Below are 23,466 nucleotides of genomic sequence, written 5' to 3' on the forward strand. Positions count from 1 at the left end.
GTATTTTTATATTAAAAAATAATTTTAATTTAAAAAACTTAAAAACCTTTTATTTCATTATTTTTCTTAAATGTATTTTTTTTAACTCTTGTTATAAATCAAACACTGGGTTAATAACTAAAATAACTACTGATTCTCTTCGAATTTTTATGATTTTCGGTTAATAGATCAACGACTTTGATGTGGTGCACCAAAACTACCTTGGTGCATATTAAAATACCTCCAAAATCCTTCCATTAGTAAATAAGATGGGGTGTCCAATTTTATTTTGACAATATTCGCTCCTACATATCAATTCGCTTCCATATTTTTCAGAAAAGATTTTAGGGAAATATTTGTAAATTATGCTTCACAAGGAAAACAGAAACTTGAGCTATATATAGTTTTTTTTAATTGACAACTAGAGTGATAATTTTTGTTAACAAGGAGATCATAGCTGTTTTACCTTTTTTGGTTTTCCTGTCTTTTTTAATTATCCAACCCACTTTATATATCTTTGAGCTATACACATGAATTCAAGAAAATCTAATTAAAGCTTACTACTAGCTTTACCAAATCTCCAATAAATTAGTTTTGACAAGCCTATCAAAATAAACTAGTTTTCTCTATAATCAGTTTGATTTACTGAGAATAATCAGACAAACATTACAAGCAGGTTTTATTAAAAGATTATCCAACAAGAGGTGAAAAATCCCCGGATAGGAACTGGAGAATGAAACAATGTGATGCAACTAATACAACCTTTTCTTTTTACACATTAGAGTTTGAATATTTTTATATCCAAGCACTTAAAATTTTTCGAGTGGTACACAAAAATCAACAAGAGGAGCATGCGATGATTCAAATCAAACCACTTCTCCAATGTGAAAACATGAAAATAAGCAGCAAATGACTTGCATTCTCATTCTATTTATGAAGATAAGGGACCTCCACCATGCTTTGTTCGGCTTAGCATATGACTTGCATTCTCATTCTATTTATTATTTTATTCTCACTATTAATTTGATTCATCTTTATTAATTTGCATCCGTTCTTTTTGTGACCCACTCATGGACTACTACTTGCAGTTTTCGTCATCTTAATTCTTATTTCTTCTATATATTTTTGGTGTGAAATCTGTTGTACATATGGCTTGTTTTTTTTTCGTGGCTTCATTCTCATCCAATCATTAGTCTTATGTTGCTAAAGCCAAATGTTCATGTTGGAAACATAGACATGGACCAATCTTTTGGTCTGTTTATTCCTGTCTATCTTCTAACCTCAGTATTTACAAAATCAATGTAAAAAAGGGTGAAGTACTGAAGCTTATTGTTGGGAGTGCAAGTGCCAATGTACAACATAATCAAATAATTTGTGTTAGTTCGTGTTCCAGATTATATGATATGCTAGAGAAAAAAGTTATTCTAAAATATATGTCATTTTATAAAATCAATGTTGCATTAGATACTTTTTAAGATTAATCTTAATTAATACTTAATAAGAATAATATATATATAAAGAATAAATGAGTCATTAATTAAAAAAATAACAAACATATTAAGAAGTTATTTAATATTTTTTAAAAATTTAATAAATTAATTATATTTCTAAATATATGTGTCAGAGCCGTTAGGCAATTGCCTTAGGCCTACTGATTTTTTTGTTGTGAACCTTAGGACTTAGGCCTACTGATAGTAAAATGGTAAATAATATCATATGTAGTATATCAATTGAGGGCACAAACTTGAAAACTATAATGAGACTTGTAGTCACAAATTTTCTAATTCACGTCATTCACACCACATCAATCATAAACTTAGCTTTTAAAGTCACCATATCATATGTTAAGTGAATTTGACTGTGATTCTATGCAATTTTACTAATAATTATCATCGTTAGTCAATAACCATTAATAGTATTTATTTGCAAGTAATAAATGACTTTTCAATTAAAACCGAAAGGTCAATTATTTTTAATGTTAACCGTTATTAATTTTTAATCGAAAGAAAAAAGATAACAATTATTTTATTTTAGGTTAAATTGTAATTTTTCAAATTCATGATTTTGATCCCTTGATAAATTATTAACTAATAATTGTGATTATTAGAGATATTAAATTGATTCTAAATTAAATAAAAAATATTAATCATTAAATTTTTTAATAAAAGGCCTGCAACATGAGGTAAAATAGGTGTTTGCGAAGAAGTGGAGAAACATAATGTTGTGTAAAATTAGGATTATTAATAATTTTTTAATAATTAATTATTTTAACTAATATATAATTAACTTAATAACTCAATTAATCAGAATTATTTGTTAATAATTTATCAGGAGGACAAAAATCACCATTTTATAAAATTAGGGGACCAAATATTACAATTAAAATCCAAAATAACCAAAATCGATTTGAGAAACTAGGGGACCAAAATTATAATTTAGCCTTTATTTTATATACTCCCTCCATTCTCTCTTATATGAAAAAAAATCAAATTTTTATTCTCAAATATAAGTTAAAGTTAACTACTTTTTATCTATTTAGTGAGATTATGCTCAAAATATCCTTCATTTAATATGAAATTTAGGCTTAATATCAAGTTTAAATGAATGTTAGCTTAGACAAAAAAATTATTTTTTAATTGAAAATGACACAATTTAGTGAAGTAAGCTAATTTTCTTAATAAATATAAAATCTATTTATTTTTCTTATAAAAGAAAACGGAGGAACTATATGTATATTATAAAATTTAATATTTATACTTAAAATTCTCTCTACGATCTCAATTTTTCTCTTTTGAGCAATGCAAATTCTTTCTTTTAAATATAAGTAACATGAGTACCCTTTCCAAGATCTTTTTATTTATTATATATATATAGAAAAAGGACCCTCTCCAAAATCTTAAAACAACATAAAAGTTTGTCAAAAATAAATTCTCTTTAAGAATCTTACCAAAATAAAAGAATTACTAAATATATCTTTTTCTAAAAAAACATGGTTAGGTAGGAAAACTATACTAAAAATGAATGAAGATTAGTCTTTATATATATATATATATATATATATATATATTTTTTTTTTTTTCTTTCTGAAAACAAAGTATTCCTATATAGTTAAAAATCATGAAATCAACCTTTAAGAAGTTGAAATCATCAAAGTTAATTTTGCTTCTCCCAATAATAGATACTTTGTACTTAAAACATATAACAAAAAAATTATAAAATAAATTCTTTTAACTTCTCTTACTATAATATAATAAATTCTCTTTAAAAAAAAATATCCTGCTAGTGTTTTTTTTTTTGTATAAGTTTACTGAAGTATTTTTCCATTTCAAAAATATATTTTTAATGTTTTTTCCAAAAATTCTAAAATCGATTTCTTTCTATTAAAAAAGGTAAAGTAATTATTTTTAAATTTATTATAATTTTTTAATAATTAACACAATAATCAAAATGGAAATATTAAAAAATAGAATCCTAACCTTTGATAATATTTCCTTCTATAATAAAATAAAAAAGCAAAAATAATTCATGAAATATCAATCTTGAATGATAATCTGCAATTCTACAAGGAACTTTGGAGAATCTATAGTTTCTTAAGGCGCATGATATTTACCACAAATAAATAATCCAATATCCAAAACACGTTAATTTTTTTCTTCTAATCATGCAAAAAGGAGTAAATACAATTAATACACTTTAATTAATTTTCATTAATCATTGATATTGGTACAAAAATAATCCTACGAGCCACATAATCCAGTTATTATAATTAAACAACATAAAGAAAGGCATGAATTCGTTTCCAAACTCAAAAAATAAAAGAAAGGGAGCTTAAAGGCAAAGAGAGAGAAGAGTGCAATGGCTAAGAGGGGAGTGTTAATAGGATGCAACTAGCCAGGCACAAAGGCTGAGTTGAAAGGGTGCATTAACGATGCACAAGTGCCTCATCAACATATATGGATTCTCAGAAAAAGACATAATTGTCCTCATTGACACCCCAACCCACAGGCAAGAACATCAGAGTGGCACTGTCCAAGCTGGTCCGGTCAGCCAAGCCCGGAGATGTTCTCTTTGTCCACTACAGCCGCCACGCCACGCGCCTCCCGCCGGAGATGGATGAGGAGGACAACACCGGCTATGATGAGTGCATTCTTCCTGCTGACTGCTACATAATTTGCTTCTTATTTCTTATGTTGAGCTAATGCCTGAATTTATTTTAATTTTAAAATAAATAAATTTACTTCTTAAAATAAACAGAAAACACAAACTGACCTGATGGAAAAATTGTGGTATGGTTTGAAATTATTATGTGTATATGATTCTGATCAATTTGTCTGTGACATAAATTTGAGTTTTTTTTTTAAATTTAATTATGAAAAATTAATGGGAAAATTACTATGTGAATCAAGACTATTATGTGTTCATAATTTGATTAATTTTCATGTGACATATTTAATTATGTTTTTTTAAATAAAACTCAGATATGTGTTATGTGAAAATCAATTGTTATTTTGAACATTAATATATAATAATTTCTCGTTTTGAAGATACTTATTCAATAAATTATAAAACTAATTTAAAATGCTACTAATTAATGAAAAATATAACGATGGATGCAAAACATAAAATATTGTATATTTTAATAAATATATATTTTTTACTTTGAAATTGTTAACTATTTTGACAACACTTATTGCTGTTATTATTAATTCTGTTATGTTTTGGTACAACTCTTTTACGTGTAGACGTACGGTGCCAAGGCTGGACAGACGAGGAGAGTTGTATTGTGTAATTCGCCAATCAAGTTTTAAAATCTAGTTGAATCCTAATTAATAGTATGGATCGATAATGTGATTTAATTGTTACTGCTTATCCATATATTACAAATCTGAATTTTTACTTTGAGAAAATAAAATAACAAAATTATTTTATATTTTCATTCAATCATAAATTATTATTATGAATATTGAATAAATTATTATGAATGATAAATATGTTGATTTTTATAATATTTATTTTAAAAGTTATATTAATTTCTCATTGGTATATACTATATAGTGTAAAAGTTTGTATATATGCATAATCATTAAACTTTTTTCCTTTTAAATAAAAGGTTTTAAAGAGTTATTTTCTTCTATATTAAATCATGTATCATTTTTATTAAGTATCTTATTTATTTTTATTTAAATATACAACTTAGTTATTCAAATACTATTACTTAATTTTAGTTAATTAGTTTCAAATTCAATTTAAATTTACCAACATTATGTGATTTGAGTGGAACTATATGCTTATAGATTCTGTAAATAAGTTCTTGAGTTTTTATAGATATTAAGAACATGGTATGATTGAGAGAAGAGTTATATTGTTTTGAGAGAGATTAATTATTGATAAAGTATAGTGATACTTCACAATATGATAACCTAAAAAAATCAATTTAAATTTGAATTGATTTTAATTTTAATTTTGAATTTTGATGTCTATTGTTAAGCTATAGTATTTTTCTGCATTTTTAATCTTAAAATGAGATTTAAAAAACGAAATAAATAATATATGCATTTATTACATTGTAATTTAAACCTAAACTATCATATATAATAAGTCTGTTGCTTTCTATAATAATTACCTAAAAAAATTCATGTATAAAATTATATTTCTGATTATACAAACATTCTACACGCACGATGAATGTCTATTGAACTAAAAAAAATCAAAAGTAGAATTTCATAATGAAATGTGTTCAATATATATCTATTTTTTTTAAAACCTATTATATTTTTGTTAGAGGAACACCCTTGTTGCTGCTAAAATTCACGAGTCACACAAGTTTGAGAATGTGACATAAAATAAGAAAAGAAAATCACATACTTAGGAAACCTACATGAATTTCATCCAAATAAAATACTAGAGTGTCTTTCTGTTTTTCATATATTCAAAACATTTCATATATTCCATAAAAATATTTATTATTATATGTTTCTGTGATCTTATCTTTTGACCGTGTATATTCCAAAGAAAATAACATTCTCTAGTACTCAAATGGTATTCTATAATATTGCATGATTCTTAATTTGGGAAGTAATGCTAATTAACTGTTATGTTTTGAATGCAAATAGATGATGATTTCAGGCAATTTGTAGACAAGGTTCCAAGGGGTTGTAAAATCACAATCGTTTCAGATTGTTGCCATAGTGGTGGTCTAATAGAAGCAGCCAAGGAACAAATAGGAGATAGCACAAACGAAGAAGGCCAAAACTCACCCTCTCTATTTCACTTCAAAAACCTCTTCCATCGAAACATGGAACAAGAAGAAGAAGAAGAAACCATCGTGAAGAATCGTTCTTTGCCTCTTTCAACACTCACAGAAATACTCAAGCAAAAAAGTGGCAAGGATGATGACATAGAAATTGGGAAACTAAGACACACACTCTTTGGGGAAGATGCAAGCCCCAAAGTGAAGAAATATATGAATTTAGTCATAAACAAACTACAACATGGAACAAGTGGTGGCGAGAGAGGAGGAGGACACACAATTCTGGGGCTGGTGGGTGATCTTGCACAACAATTTTCGAACAAAAGCTAAATGACGATGACAACCACGACGAGGAATATGCAAAACGTGGGTGGAGCAAGAGGGAGGAACATCATGCTGCATCAATCAAGCGCAACATTTTGGATTGTGGGATTCTGTTGAGTGGTTGCCAGAGTGACCAAACTTCTGCGGATTTCGCAAGTCCTTATGGAAATTCGGACGCGGCTTATGGGGCCTTCAGCAATGTGATTCAGAGCATAATTGAAGAGACTGATGGTGCAGTCACAAACAGGGAGCTTGTGCTGAAGGCTAGGATGGTGCTTAAGAGCCAGGGTTTTGATCAGAAGCCTGGACTGTATTGCAGTGACAACAATGTTAATGCTTCTTTTCTGTGTTGAAAATTCGAGGGAATTTAAGACCTTTGGACCATCCTAAAGTTAGTGATAATGCGTGGCATATGATACACATAATTATAATTATATGTTGTAATTGACTTTGTGTGTGATTGCAAATCACCTTTTCAAATAAATAATTTTGAAATATATGTCAATAAATGGGTGATAAAATATAAATATGAAAACGAAATATGCAATTTGGAGATAGCAAGAAATTAACTTTCAGCGGTAGCAACTTTCCAGTTTGGCTGAAAACAAAAATTGAGTGAATCTCGTGTTTGAGGTTAGTTGACTTCCTAAACCCTTGCTAAACGTAAAAATTATGTCAAAGGCTAATTTTACTTTGGTGTCTGCATCACCTATACCTTCGATTAGATCGAATGTATCATATCAAAATGCTGACAGAACAGTGTGTGGACTAGGTAAAAAAACACACTTATCTAATAAAAATATGAAATTAATTTGTTTAAACTTAATTGTTGAAACAAGCATTTATTTTAATAAATTAATTAACTTTTTATTATTTTTTTACTATATTTGTCTAAATTATTTTTACTTAAAAAATTTGTTTTATTTATTTTAAGAAGTAGATCCTATCTATTTCTTAAAAAAAAACACTTAACATGAAAAATATTTATTTTAAATTTAAACAAATTCATCCGTGGTTAGCAGCACTGCCATTAGAAGATCTCACATATGCAGGTGCTATTACTTGGTTTGCATGTCCTTCATATCCAACACAGGCCAAGGGTATATAAATCTCCTGTTTTTTATTTTTCAAGTTGTCTTCCCTGACACATTTCATATCCAACGCATTTGGAGATGGAATTTTGGTGGAGGAGAGAGTGGTTTGAGTGGGAAAGGAGAAGGTGGTGAATTTTCTTACTTGGAATATTTGGCTTCATAGAAATTCAATTATTTTTTAAGGTAAGTTAGTGGATGCGAAACTGCTCCGGCAAAAAGCCATGTTCTGTTTATGGTCGTGGCTGAAAGCGTATCAGGAAGATTTTTCCATCTATTTCCAACAGTGGCAAACAAACCCAGCTTTAAGTCTTATGTAATATAATTCTCCTGGTTTTTGCACTTTGGTTTACGTGTGAGGAAATTGCTGAATTTTCTCATATGCAATTTGCAATTGTATAGGCTAAGATTCAGAACATGTGCTTCCACTGGTTGGTGGGTGACCAATGATGCTTATTTTTTTAGGTGGTTATAGTCCCTTTGGCTTTTGCCTTGTTATGGTTAAGCGTGTTTATTTTTGTCTTATGGTAATTAAATGTGTTTGTTTCTACCTTAAGGTGGTCAAACATGTTTATTCCTCTTAAGAGATTATGATTATGTCTTGTGTTATATTTTATACTAATAGTTAAGTTTGTGTATGTTAATTTTGATGGATGTGTTAATCTTTTTATCAAAATTCTTAAATTTTCGTATCATAAATTTCTAATCAACAAGATTCACGTTAAATTTAAATTCAAGTTATAGACCATGATAGATCTTTAAGATTTTTTTTTGTGGGAGCAAAAGAATAGTCTATAATATTTTCAAAAATAAAAAATATTATTAGCTTTTATAAAATACACAATTTCATGATAAAAAACCAAAATATTTAAGCTTCTATAAATTTAAAATAATAAAGTGAATAAAATTAGTATTAATTTATTTTTTCTTTTATCTATTATGTGCTTTTTATTCTTTAAAAAAAAAAAGCTATTTTGTGGGAGTAACACTTATTTTTCTATGAAGAAAAACACCAATTATTTAATATATTTAAGTAAAAAAGTTTACTTAGTGGAGACAATTACCCATAAATAACAATGTAAATCTGTTATTTAAATTCAAGTTACAGATAATTTAAAATTTATTATAGTATTTTATATATATCTCTTGTACACTCATAATTAAATATAAATAAAATCCTACTTATTCCATCATTTAACATTATGAGTGTGTTAGAATTTGGTTTCTACCCTTCCTTGTACAAAAGTGGTTGTAGAAGGTTTTTCTAAACTTTTCCATTTCTAATAAAATTGACAGCAACTCTATTCCAATCTTATTTTAGGTAGTGGCAACAAGAGAAACCAAACAGAACAAATTTCAAAAAAATAAAAGATGAAAGGCACAACAATCTTTTTAATATCAACTTGAATATTTCATTGATTTTATACGCACCCTCTCACACGCAAGGTCATTCCAGCTGAAACTGAAAGGCCACCCTTGTTTTTTATCACTTGGTTCTTCAGCTAGCTCCTTGATTAAGCTACTAGATCGAATATAGTTTGTACAAATCTCACAAGCAAACTAAAGGACCAAGAATCAGATTCCCCTAGTTATATGTTTTTCTTTATTCCTTTCAAGTCCACCATCACCTTTATTTTTTTTGTTAACCAATAGTATATAATTTTCTTGGAAGAACCACTTCCGCACCTTCTTCCGAGTTTCCTTTTACATAGTATAAATGCAATATAAATTTTCTTCTTATCACTAACACATATTTTTTGTTATATATATACACACACCCCTCTAATTCAGCTTTGGAGTAACCTAGTTGAAGATGCCATGGGAAACCTCTTTGGCAAAAATAAAAAGCGTGACACTGAAAGTGCCAACAATAATAAAGGAAGAGGTGGAAGAATCTACACTGCCGTGACCACAAGAGGCTTACCACCTCATTTCCCAACACAATTACCTCATTCACAGCCTCCACCGCTATTATATCCAACTCTAGAACCTCCGCCACCGCCACCGCCGCCGCCGCCGCCACCGGCACTACCACAATCCATGTCCAAGAAACCAAGTTTTGCGAGAGTTTTCGCTAAACAAAGCTCTTCAGTCATGAACAACAATCAATCTGCTGCCAAGAAGTATGCTTTGATTCGTGATAACTTCTCTACCCTTGAACAGGTTTGCATTAATTTTATCAAAACGTATGTTGTTTTTTATTTTTTTCAATTTTATTTACCGGATTAATCTCTCAAAAAATTAAAACATTAATATTAATATGAGAAATTCTATCATCGAGAAACTGGTACAAGTGTTGGCTCAAGAGATACTTGTACCAGAACTCTTTCTAAGTTTCTCATCGGTACCATGGCAACTCTCTATTATAATTAACCATAATTTTATTATTAAATTGTGTTTTTAACAATTTAAGATTTTAAAAGAAATAAGATAATCACACAAATATTTAAGGTTAATTTAATGATAAATATTTTTTTTTTAAAAAAAAAGTTAAGACTAGCGTAACGAATATAATGATGTTTTATATTATTTTTAAAGGACTAATTTAATGTTTAGAGTATTTAAAAACTTAATATCATCATAAGGCGTGTGATTCGAAGAATAAACTTTGAGGATTACTGCATTAATTAAGAAAATGTACGAATTTACAGGTCTTCAATCTTCTTGCTTAACCTTCTTTTGTTGTTTCACTTTCTTTGAGATTTTTTATATTTTACAATTAATATATAACGTAAGAAAAATAATTTACTTTCTTTATTTTTTTTTACCAAATTAAATTTGCTTTATAATATGCATATTAATAGATTTTACATTTTATTTGAAAAATAGATATCATAGATGACTTTAATTTACCTTCATTTTTAAAACGTTGCTGATAATATACAATTTCAAAATTTCTGTTTAATTATATGAGTGCTATGGAGCAGAGATCGGAAAAACTAGCATGCAAAAGCAATTGCAAGGTTAATTCCTTTGAGAATAATGCGATTACTCGCATAATGCGTGTAGTTGTTATTATTATACTTTGCTCTAATAAGAATCTAATTTTTAAAAGAGTCGTGTCTTTGGAAACTCTAATAATGACATTTTTTTCTCTTTTATTTCTTTTTCTCTTCCAATGAATGTGCATAAAAAACATTTTCCTTTTATTAAAATTCTTGGTGATCAAGAAACAGAAGTTTTCTTCAAAAAAAGAAAGAAAAGTTTGAGCGATAAGGTGCACTCGCAGCTTTTACCAAAATGTGTTATGGATGGGCTGGTTACCATTGACTCATTGGTTTTGTTCATTTTTCTATTCAAGTGCAACTGGTAATTTTCCATTCAGACATGCATCTTAGAATTTTCCGGAGATATATTATTTACAAAAATATTTTTATAATTTTATTTTTTTATTCTCTATTATATTAATTATTTTATTGTACACTTTCTCTTTAGATATTTTTTATTATATATTTTAATGTACAAAAAATATAATTTATATTGTAGAAAAAGTATGGAAGTCTAGCCCCAAGCGTCACGGGAGCAACTCACGTGGCTATCAATTCCTGTCAAATTAAAATTGTCGTACTCCGTGTTTAATTATTATTATATTTTGGAAAAAAAATAAAAAATAAAATTATTCGTAAATTATTATGTTCGATTAACCAAAAAATTATTTTATTAAAGGATAAGTATTCAATAAAATTAATTATTGAAATAACTAAAAAAATATAAAATGAAAAAAAATCATAATTTATTTAAAAATAGTAATCAGAAAATTTAATAAATATATCAAACATAAAAAAATATAAAAAAATTTAAAAACTAACATTTTAAAAATTGTTACCGACGTTAAAACAAACACTAAAAATTACTAAAACAACTTATTTACATTATAGTAAAACAAAATTTTCAAATAATAAAAAAAACAAGAATCTAGTTGAAATGCCCTTAAATATAACTGTATATAACTGTATAAATTATTTTTTAATTTCATATATTCTAATTAGTTTATTTACATAAAGTTTGTTTGAATTTTACTTTTCAAAAACTAATAAGGTGTATAAAGTGAAAAAAATATAACCAATTTTAATTTAATACATCTTTATTTTCTTATTTTATACTGTTTTCTCACCTTAAAAAAGTTAAATTATCATTAATAATGAAACTGATATGCTTAATCTATGTTAAAAGTGATACTAATCTAATATTTTCTAATAAAAACAAACTTTGCAATAATGAGTAACTGTAAACAAATTTTACTTCGCTTTATGACTTTTAATGTCTTCCACAACCCATTTTGATATTTACAATTGTTAAGTTAAGGTCTTTAGTAGGTAAAATAATGTTCTGTAAAAACAAAAGGTAAAATAATGTTTTAAAACTGGGAATTTTTATGAAATGAATTGAGATAAGTTTATTTTTGTCCTATGTAATTTCCATACTATTATATTTACTTGAACACGAACTCAATCTAATTAACACCCATAAATATATGAAATATGTCCAAAAAAATCGGATTTGTTGTATAATATATTAATTTTAACATTATGTATAAAATACAGTATAAAAGAAAATTTTAAGGTATGTTTTATCATATATATACATATATCAAAGTATATATTACCAATATAAATATAATATCTTGTTATGTAAAATATTATTCAATAAATTAGTAAGTCTTATTAATTATTAATATGTAATTATTAGAAATTATTTTTTCTTATAAAAAAATACATGATATAGCAAGTTAGATTGATCAAGGCCGGCCCAAGAATATAGTAATTAAAGTTTAAGCTTTAATTTTTTTATTTATAAACAAATATTTATTATTTTTAAACCGAAAAAGGTCAAATGTATAAACAAAAATGTTCAACATTATAACTTTTTTTATTTAAAGTGAAAAAATCTTTCTCAAATTTAGTTTTAAGCCTCTTTTACTAGACTAACCCTGAAGTTGATATGATCATGTATAACTCATACTTGTTATTAAAAACACATTAGGTCTAGCTTCTAAAATATGAAGTCGTAAAAATTGACTGAGTTTGGCCGTATTATTTAATAAGATGAGACGTACACGTCATAAGTAACCTATTGAATACCTGTTTTATTAGCTTTGATACCTAATTTTTATTTTATTTTCTTAAAGTCTTATATCAATAACAGAGATTCAAAATTAGCCCATAATGATTATTGTTAAAGGTCGTCGAAAGAATTAACCTTAAAAAAATCTTGCACTAAAATTAATTAAACTGCAATACTTATTTATTATGGTAGAAAAAATGTATTTTTTAAATAAAAATATCATTTAAACAAGTATTATAATGAGATTCGAATAAATAGTATAAAAAAATATCATGTGTTTAAGTATAAAAAATGAGATTCGAATAACTCTATCTACTTCCATTTTGAATTAATTAAGATGTAACTTAATTTTCTAATATCCAGAATTTAAGAAAAAAATGTAATTTGTTCAATAATTTTTTTTATAAAAAAGGTGGCAGAATATGACTGAAGGAATAAAGGTGACACTTATTTCATGATATAAAATTGTATTTTGGGAATCACGTTCATGTAAATTAAATATATACTATTCCCATAATCTTGTTTGTTTGGTTAGTAATTTTAGAAAAGTTATTTACTTAAAAATTAAAAAATAAAAGTGAAAGGAAAAAAACATAAAGATAGAGGAAAGTGGATATAGGCAGTTATTGTAAAACGTAACTTTTATTGTTATGAGAATCCAAAATACTCATCTTTAGTTTTAAAACTTAAACCAAATATAAAAATGTGATATTCTCACACACATATATGAATACATTTAATTTAACTTAAAAAAGAATACTTTAGGGTGGTGGCCAAAGAACGAACGAATATTTGCAGTGTGAAAGTAATGATGAATATATTTAATTTAAATTCATTGGTTTTTGTCGAATAGCTCAGATTGTTCCAAATTTTTTACAAATTTATTTCCTCAAACATCTTTCAATGGTGACCTAACAATCATCTTTCACCAACACAACTACACAAGTTTTCCAACCTTTATTTTGTTTGAGGAAGACGCTGTAATTTCTCGAATGTGAAGTGTAACTATCTCATTAATAAAAGTAAAGTAAAAGTAATTTAACGAAATATTGTAAATTAGCTCTGAATAGTAAGTTTGGTCAGAACTCAGAAGGTAGAAGGAAAAAGAATGAGAAAATAAAAGAGAAAGGACGTAGAACAGAGAGGCGAGAACAATGTACAGTGTCCTACGATTATAACAATGTGAACCCATAAAAATAATTTGTAATGAGTAGGATATTTACTCATCAAATAAGTTTGAGTGTACGAGTACAAATAGTTGGTTATTTATTAAAAAAAATTGTGATTGTGGATAGGTATTATATTATCAAGTAATCAAACGGTATCTAAATCCGCAAAATATATTTATTATATTTTATAATTAAATTTACAAGTTTTTAAAAATATTTTTCATAAGTTAAATCATATATTATTTGTAATTATTGATAATTAAGAATTGCTTTATCTCTTTTTATTGGTTTTTGATCGATATCATTAATGTTATTGTTACTGTAGTGTTCATGTTTTATTTGTAAAACAAATGCTTAATGGGAGATTCCATAAATCTTGTTCATTGTGTGAATAATGGCAACAATGAACTTCTATGGACCACACAGTCATCCTCCATTTTGCTACTCAGTCATTGCATGGTACACATGTTGTGCAGGTCAAGAGTCAACCTTACCATAAACATATAACTAAGACACTATTTTCCATCTTTGACATACGTATATGTAGGGCTATACATATGAAAAAGGGTCCTTATGCAGTTGTTTCACTTGATCTGTCATAAGAAAGAAAAAGAAAAATAAAGAAAGAAAAGCTAAGTGGACCTTACTTTCTCAAATTTTAATTGATGATGTCTAACCACTTTTTTAAAAGCGTGTTTGATGCTTGGGCATTAGTATGAGCTACCTATCAGTCATAACATGCAGAGGTGGTGCAACAAAATCTTTGAAGAAATGATACAAAACCAATTAATATCGAGTATTCAAACTCCACTAAACCATCACACTATTCAACCTTAATTAATGGCCTCCATTGTCTCAAAAGTCACTTCTGCATAGCCAGAGTCAGAAACAGAGAGGACTTTGAAATAGTGAAACTAGGGGGTTGTTTATTGAATTTTAGAACGTGTTTGTTGGCAATGATATTCAAGGAGGGACCTGAGAATTGTTGGTACTATTGAATCTTCTAGAGCAGAACCACTATCCATATATTGAATAGTAATAACTAATGAGTAATTTATCTCAATAATATATTCTTAAAGACTATCTTTGAAAAGCGACTAATGGTCTATTAGGCTTTCAAATTTGTAGAAAAAAGTATTTAGATTCCTCCTAATTTATTTATTTTTATCAGCAAAGATTAGTTGTTAGTTTGCTAGTTTTTGCCTCCTAATTTTTTTTTGTTGAAGCATAGTTTGAATGTGTTTGGAAACAAGAATAATCCTTGCTGGAACTATGTAAAAGTTAAATTAAGAGGGAAAAATGGGTGGCCACATTAAAAGTTGGCTCTTTCACTTAACATTTTGAAATTTTCTAACAATGAAACTATTTCTTCAAATCACAGTTAGACATGAACTTTTCTTATCCCACTAAGCAAATAAGAGTTATAAATATAGTAATTATCATTGAATATGAATAAGATATCATGTTATTGGCAATGTGCATTATGCAGTGAATTTCATAACATTTTGTTGTCCTTTTTAACTTGTGCAGGTGACTACAGCCCTGAGGAAAGAAGGATTAGAATCATCAAATCTCATCCTTGGAATTGATTTTACAAAGAGCAATGAATGGACTGGTAAGTGGTAGTACATGAACAAGTGTTAACCAAGTGATTCCATGGTCCATTGGAACCCATATAAGGTGTCATGCATGAAGCATGATTTGAGAGCTAAAGTTGGCAAAACATGGTTTCTTGTTTGATAATAAAATATGGGTTTTGGTTATAATTTCTTTAATTTATGAAACGATTTGTTTCTGACTGTTCACCCATATTCATGTTTTTATTGAAGGCAGAATCTCATTCAATAAAAGAAGCCTGCATGCTATTGGAAGTACACCTAACCCTTACGAGAAGGCCATCTCTATTATTGGCAAGACATTGGCTCCCTTTGATGATGATAACTTGATTCCATGTTTTGGATTTGGTGATGGTAAGGCCTAATCCCTTAAGCAAAACATGTATAATACAAAAAGGAAATTTTATTTGCTTCTTAAAAAATACTTTTTTAAAAAACATTTTTTTCACAATTGTTTTTCTTTAGTTTAGGCAAAAGGGCACATATTAATTTGGCCAAACTTTTATCATTAATTCATTATGCAGCTACTACCCATGATCAAGAAGTGTTTAGCTTTCACAGTGATCATTCACCTTGCCATGGCTTTGAGGAAGTTTTGGCCTGCTACCAGAAAATAGTTCCAAACTTGAAACTTTCAGGTTTTCATCCTTAATTTGTGTGTAGTGTTGTTCTTATTGCAATCAGTTAGTTCATTTTTCTGCAAATGCTTTTGTGTTGGAAAACTCCTATGTATGACTGTAGTGATATTTAATTTTAATTGCTTAAGATTCATCATGGCTGAAGGAATAATTGCATTTTGTTTGAAGGACCAACTTCTTATGCCCCGGTGATTGAGGCTGCTATAGACATTGTGGAGAAAAATCGTGGCCAATTCCATGTGTTGGTTATAGTTGCTGATGGCCAGGTATAAAATGTTACCTCTTTGTGTGTATATATGCATGTCTCTCGAATTAATCTTATTCAAATAAGTGCGTGTTTAGACTTCAATGGGTAGAGCTTGAAAGTACTTTTACCTTCAAAATAAAAAAAAAATTCCTTCTTCATTTTATGTAATTAAATTTAGAAATTTTACATTAAAATACGCAAAAATACTTTTTAAACTTTTATTTAAATATAGCTAGCCTAAGTGCGTTGTTGTTTACTTTTAAGGTTACAAGAAGTGTCGACACAAGTGATGGAGAACTCAGTCCTCAAGAAGAAAAAACAATTAAAGCAGTAGTTGATGCAAGGTAAATATAGCTTAATGCATATAAAAATTGTTTCTAATAATTAAAGTGAAAACCCTCCATGCCAAAATAACACAAGGAATTGTGAAAAGAGATGGAAGTACTTTGCCTAAGCTAGAATAAAAGTATCATTGCCTTGTAAGTTTCTTTTTCTTTCTTTCTTTTACCCCTAAAATAGATATAAATAAAAACATGCATATATCTTATTAACATTGATATATGATCTATTTTTCTTTTTTAATTTCTGATACCAGCGCATATCCGCTTGCGATAGTTCTGGTTGGAGTTGGTGACGGGCCTTGGGAAGACATGAGAAAATTTGATGACAAGATACCAGCACGTGATTACGATAATTTTCAGGTATAACAATAGCTAGTAGTACCATCTCAATTGAGTGAATAATTATGTTATTATGTTTATAAATCATTTTTAGTTGAATCTAGGTAGGATTTTTTTAAGATTATGTTAAAGGTTCCATTAAATATATAACTTAATAAAAAATCTCAAATATATAAGAATATTGATTTATTTAACTAGTGAAATTATTTCTAAATTATTTAAATTTTTAATTTAGGTTATGTACTTGAAGAAATCTTAATAGATCCCCTAATCAGAGATCTAATTTAAAGTAATTTAGAAATCTAATTGTAAGCTTTTAAAGTATAAATCAAATTTTTTTTTTTTATTGAAGCACATTTTCCCTTTGTTGCAGTTTGTTAATTTCACGGAAATCATGTCCAAAAACATAAGCCCGTCGGAAAAAGAAGCAGCTTTTGCTCTGGCTGCTCTCATGGAGATCCCCTTCCAATATAAAGCAACCATGGAATTCGGAATACTCGGGTATGATCCTAATTAAGTTTTAGTAGTAGCTGAAAATTGAAAGATTTATAGTTTATAATAAAAAATGTTAGGAACACATTATTTTTTTACATATTCTTTTTATTGGTTGAAATTAATTAAAAATTATAAAATATTTATGAGTTTACGTTTTATTTAATGGTTCACTTATAATTATATAATTTTATAATTTTTAATAAGTTTTAACCAATAAAATTGGTACATTATAAAAAGAAAAATGTATTATTAGAAATTGTGGTATCTGATTATACTAGCATACTACTTTTGATTCATTCTTGTGAGCTTTAATTTCTTTGAAACAGTGGAGTTTTGTTTGATAGACTAAGCTGGTTTATGATTAACTTGATGTTATATATATTGGTCCTTTTGTCTTTGTTTTTGGACAACAGACGTGTAACAGGAAGAGCAAAGAGAATAGTTCCAAAACCTCCTCCTGTTCCTTATTCTAGGCCTGCACCCAGCATTAATACAGCAGCATCCTCCGGAGATGACCAAAACCAAACGGTATGTATATATACCTGTAACCTTGAGTATGTGTTTGGTTACTAGAAAAAAAAAACAAAAAACAGAATAAAATGGAGCAGAGAATATTTTTTAAATAAAAGTTGTTCTAAAAAAAATAAAAATATTAAACATGCATTAAAATTCAAAACTTTCAAATAATTTCACACAATCAAATACACTTTGCACAATTCTTTTTTTTTTTTTTCTCTTTTCTATAGTGACCATTAACCAAACAAGGGGATAAGTGCTCCAGTATATATTATTATATATCTCTTCTCGGTTGTACTCGCACAAGAAAACAAATAATCATGCTTAGTTGCTAACGGATAAGGTTGTCATTTTGGTCCTAGTCGTGGGCCAGTCCACTTGGCCCATTATAACCAGTAGGAATGTTTTGGCTGACCCTGATATCAAGATTATTTTTGACTAACACATTTTTGGCTAACTTTAGACTAAGTATTAAAAAGTAGGTAAAAAATATTACAACATAAGGCCTTGGGCCAGTCTTATGTGGCCTTTTTGTATGTGGGCTATTTAGCCATGTAACATTTTTATCCCTGGCTCACATGGGCTAGGCCCTATCCCTATGGGCGTGGCAAAATTGTCAACCCTACTAACGGAACACGGTGATTTATTGCATGTTTTGAAAAGTTTTGTTGTAAGAAAAAAATTAATTCACTTTTCACGGTAAAATCAAAACAACAGATACTTGTTTCTATTTTTTTTCATAATATTATCCTGATTTAATAGCTAAAAGTATGAAAGATAATGAAGATTTGTAAAAATTAGGGAAAAAATAATTTTATTTCCACTTTTTAAATAATTATAAAATGTTACTCTATTTTACTTTGTTTTCTATTTTTAAATATTTGTACATGAAATGAGGAAAAATACTTTCTTGTTTTTTTTTTCTGTAAGAATATTTTGAAAGAAATATAGTAAAAACCATTTGATGTTTTTAATAATTATTTATGAAATAAGAAACATTTAAAGTAAAATAGCTATTAGGATTTGCTTTCTTGATCAACTTTGAAATATCTTGATGATTGATTTGAACTTAATGGAATTATATAGGCCTGCCCAGTTTGTTTGACCAATGCAAGAGATTTGGCCTTTGGATGTGGGCACATGGTGAGTTAGCATCACTAAATTAATGGTCTGATTCCTCTTATTGTTCTTAGTTTTTATTATTTATTCTTACAATCTTTTGGAACACAGACTTGCAGAGAGTGTGGACACAAATTAACTAATTGTCCCATGTGCCGAGAGAGGATCACTAGTCGTCTCAGGGTGTACAGCGGGTGATTGTAATGAAAACCATGCACATTAATTACATAGTTTGCATAACATGCCTTTCTCAATAGGGTTTATATATGGTGAGGTTAAAAGTCTAAAAATGATAGCTTGTCTCTGTTTGGGATGTTTCAAGTGTATTGAAAAATGGAGATGAATTGTGCAAGGTTTCTATATATATGCATGGTTCGTGTCGATGCGTTTGAAGTTGTATATTACTATATACCTGCACATAATGTTTAATATATTTATGGTCTCTAATCAAATTTTTGCTCTGCATTTATTCCTTGAACTATTTCCCTGTTGATATTTTTTATTTATGTGGTAAAAGTATTATTGTCAAGTGATGATATAAAAGTTATGTTGAAAATTACGTGAATTGTCACATCATAAGATAATCTGACGTGATATTTTTACGTAAATTTTAAATTTATGATAAACTATATTTTTAGTTTCTCACATTTTTTTCATAAAATTTACTTTTAGTCTCAGTTATATGTGTCTCAATTTTTCTTCAAATTTTAGTTTCAATAATTTTTTTATCATCAATCTTAATCCCTCAATTATATTTATCCTTGTTTTTAGTCCCTTCCATAAAAAATTATCATTAATCAATGATCGATGTGGTAATCAAGTGATTTTTCATTTAAGCTACTAATTTAATGTAACAATCACATGATAAAATGTTACTGATTTGAGATATTTTCTAATAATTCTAAAACGTCCATTACAACTATTTGGTAGTGTAAAACTACCAAAATGTATTTAAACATTTGAAGAGAAAAATAGAAAAAGAGGTGTAGTAAGCAAAGCCAACAACAACCCATAATACACAAATCAATAACCCACTTTAAAATCCTTGTGAAATTAAAACCTATGTCATTCATGAATTTTGTGATTTCTCTGGATTTGCTTATTCTTCCTAATTTTGCTTGCTATGAGTTGTTGATTTTGGGTTTTGGATCATGGTTCAATGAATCACTAACATGCACATTGAAGTTATTGATTTTGCTTATTACATATCTTTCTGTGTTTATTTCTCAAATTTTCAAACCCATTTTCCTACGATTTTACAAACTTTCAAACTAGCAACCTTTTAGCACATGGCTATTGCATCAAACTAATAGCCCACATGGAAAGTCATTTCAGTATCATATCATCTTTTAACAATGACATATGGTGGAAGAAACTAAAAATAATGACTAACATAGTTGAAGGACTAAGGGTAGTAAAAAATAATTGAGGGTCTAAAGGAGAATTTCATAAAAAGAAGAGGGAATAAGACTAGTAAAAAAATATTGAGGGATTAAAAGTAAATTTCACGAGAAGAAAAGAAACTAAAAATATATTTTATAAAAAAAATACATGAATATTATGTTAGACTAGTTGATGATGTAACAACTTTTCTTGATTATTATATGATCGCATAATGATAATACTTGATAATAAAAACAAAAAAATATTAATGAAAAAATTATTCAAGGACTATGACCACTAAAATTTAGGGAATACTAAAAGCAAATATATGAAATAGTTTAGGAAACAAACATATATTAAATCCTAAAACTATTTTTGTGTATATCTTAGCGTCTTTTAAAGAATATTTTTTTGAAGGTGTTAAAATTAATGAAGTAAATATATATTTTAATATCAAAGGAGAACAAACATTGTAATACTCACATCTCTAAGGAAGGGTAACATAATTTACTTTAACGGTGTTAAATAAAAATTGATTAAATTGTATATTTGATTATAAGAGGGGAGAGCACTGTAAAGGGAGGATAATTTACTCTAACTTCAGATTTAAAATTAAGATTAAATTTGTTTTTATTCTTTTAAATTTAGAGTAAATTTATTTTTGGTCCTTTAAATTTGAAATTAATTTTTTTAGTTCATTTGAATAAATATTGTTTTAGATATGTCTTATAACTAGATGTTGTCAAAATTAATATTTTGAAAGGAGAACAAACATGTGATAGAGTGTTTGATAATAAGAATGCAAAATCAAAATAGATTTTCATGCAAATGATTTATAATTTATTAGCCACCTTACAAACTTTTTAATGATATTCGAGATAAAGGGAATAAAACAAACTCTTTTTAAAAAATATGGACTAAAAAGAATAAATTTAAATTTGAAAAAAGAAAAAAAAAGTACTTAAATCAAATTTTAGAAACTAAAAACATATTTAAGTCATCAAATTATATATATAATTTATATATATATATATATATATATATATATATATATATATATATATTAATTTTGTATTGTTAAATTTTTTTTAATTTTTAGAATTAGATAAAAATTTGACCAAATTCAATAAAAAAATATTTCATTATTTTATATTTTACTTTATTTTTGTGTTTTACATTAGAGTTAATGTGATTATAAACATTCCAATTTTTATTATTTACGGTCGTGTTGAAAGTGTCTCCACTAAAGAATAAAGTATAATATTTTTTTTTCTTAAAAAATAATATTTTGTCTTAACCCTAATAATTTTTAATTTTTTATTCTCAAATTTTATTAAAACCTTTCACTTTAATTTCTAATAAGGGACTACAATCACATTAATTTTATTAAATGTAGAGATTAAAAATAAACAAAATTTTGACAATAGCTAAACCGAAATAATATCCTATTTTAATTAGAGAGAAATTGTATAAATTAACAAATTCAAACTTCTTAATAAATATATCATTCTATATTTCTATTGGAATTCATTTGCAGATATTTTTTTTTTCAATGACTTATTGAAGGTTTTCTGAGAAGAAAAAAGTTAAATAACCAAAATGTAGAAGGAGGGCTTAAACCTTCAACCTTGTAGTTAAGGGCCACACGCTCTAATTATAACCAGCCAATTGAGCTATTCTAGCTGTGACATTAATTTTTAGCACATTTTTAAATATAAATTATCTAAAGAACGTACTCTATGTCAAGCAATTTCTTTCTTTCGTTTTCTATCCATCCCCTTTTTTTTATTCTGTTTTCCCTTTTACACACTCAAGGGGGACGGGGTTCTAAGTCTTAATTGACTCTCATTACTTTGGGGTTGAAAACTATATTAGTCTAGTTATTTTTTTTATTGTTATAAAAAAGAATAAAATATATTTTTAGTCTCTTTTTTTTTTAGTATTTTAAATAAAATTTGACTGTTCTTGATTTTCACACTATTTTTTTTGTTTGATTTTTTGTTTTTGTTGTTGAGTTTCTCTGATAAATTATGAGGTAACAAACATTTTGTGACAGATTTATTATCTAAAAGTTAAATGGCGTTACAAATTACTTTGTGAAAATATTTAAAATGCATCAATTAAACCATTCAACCGCTAGAAATTGCTTCCAAAACACCACCCGAAGTACAAAACGGTTGAACCTCAATTCTCTCCACAAAACAGCCAATATTTGAGTTAATATGAATGATAGGAGTATAAATTTTGTGTGTAAAGTTAGAAGTCGAATCCACACTAGAAGAAAATGAAACAAATATTAACTCAAATATCCTATTATTTTTATTTATTTACTCTATAAATATTTTTTAATCTTAATTTTTTTATCATACATATTAATGAAGAGTCTCAAGGAAATTAAACAAGTATTATATTTAATTATAAAGACTATTCTATTTGAGGAATTTATATCTCTTTAAATTAAGATTAATATACATGGCAACAATTTTCATGATTTGAATATATATATATATATATATATATATATATATATATATATATATATCATTCTCATTATATTGCTTATATTTCCCAAAATTTATATTCAATTCTAACTTAATTAAAAGGATGGAATTTACCCTATTATATTGTTATAGTTTGATAACTGCACGCTAATTAGTTAGAATTTATTTCTCCATTTTATTTTTATTGTTTATATGTGCTTGCATTTTCATATAAGAAGAATAAAAAACGCCTCTGCTGATGATATATATCCTAGTTATAGAATACTATATGCCTGGATCCATATATCAAGCTACGGGTTTGTTGTTCGTGTGTTTCACCTAGCATCCGATATTACTAGATATTGGAGGAGCTAAAATACATACTACACGTTATATATATGTGATACATATGACT

At 27.2% G+C, this 23,466-nt stretch overlaps 1 protein-coding gene and 1 pseudogene across 1 annotated transcript; both read left to right on the plus strand.

Annotated features, from left to right (window-relative positions):
• Positions 1-3,834: 3,834 nt before the first annotated feature.
• Positions 3,835-6,906, plus strand: LOC114423442 (annotated as a pseudogene).
• A 2,389-nt stretch (positions 6,907-9,295) lies between these two features.
• LOC114422058 (E3 ubiquitin-protein ligase RGLG4-like) lies at positions 9,296-19,653 on the plus strand. The gene is made up of 11 exons (XM_028388244.1): positions 9,296-9,807; positions 15,408-15,492; positions 15,707-15,847; positions 16,018-16,131; positions 16,300-16,397; positions 16,643-16,722; positions 16,974-17,079; positions 17,432-17,559; positions 17,967-18,081; positions 19,156-19,212; positions 19,300-19,653. Exons 1-11 carry the CDS (start codon positions 9,463-9,465, stop codon positions 19,384-19,386), a joined length of 1,356 nt encoding a protein of 451 aa, XP_028244045.1. The 5' UTR covers positions 9,296-9,462; the 3' UTR covers positions 19,387-19,653.
• Positions 19,654-23,466: the final 3,813 nt, after the last annotated feature.

The sequence above is a fragment of the Glycine soja genome, chromosome 8 (assembly GCF_004193775.1).
Source record: "Glycine soja cultivar W05 chromosome 8, ASM419377v2, whole genome shotgun sequence".
NCBI lineage: Eukaryota > Viridiplantae > Streptophyta > Magnoliopsida > Fabales > Fabaceae > Glycine > Glycine soja.

Excerpts from the sequence above, each read along its gene's own strand:
- LOC114422058 (XM_028388244.1), top strand. The coding sequence starts at position 9,463 with ATGGGAAACCTCTTTGGCAAAAATAAAAAGCGTGACACTGAAAGTGCC. Across the intron at positions 15,493-15,706 it reads AAAGAGCAATGAATGGACTG|GCAGAATCTCATTCAATAAA; the intron begins GTAAGTGGTAGT and ends TTTTTATTGAAG. Across the intron at positions 16,132-16,299 it reads TCCAAACTTGAAACTTTCAG|GACCAACTTCTTATGCCCCG; the intron begins GTTTTCATCCTT and ends TTTTGTTTGAAG.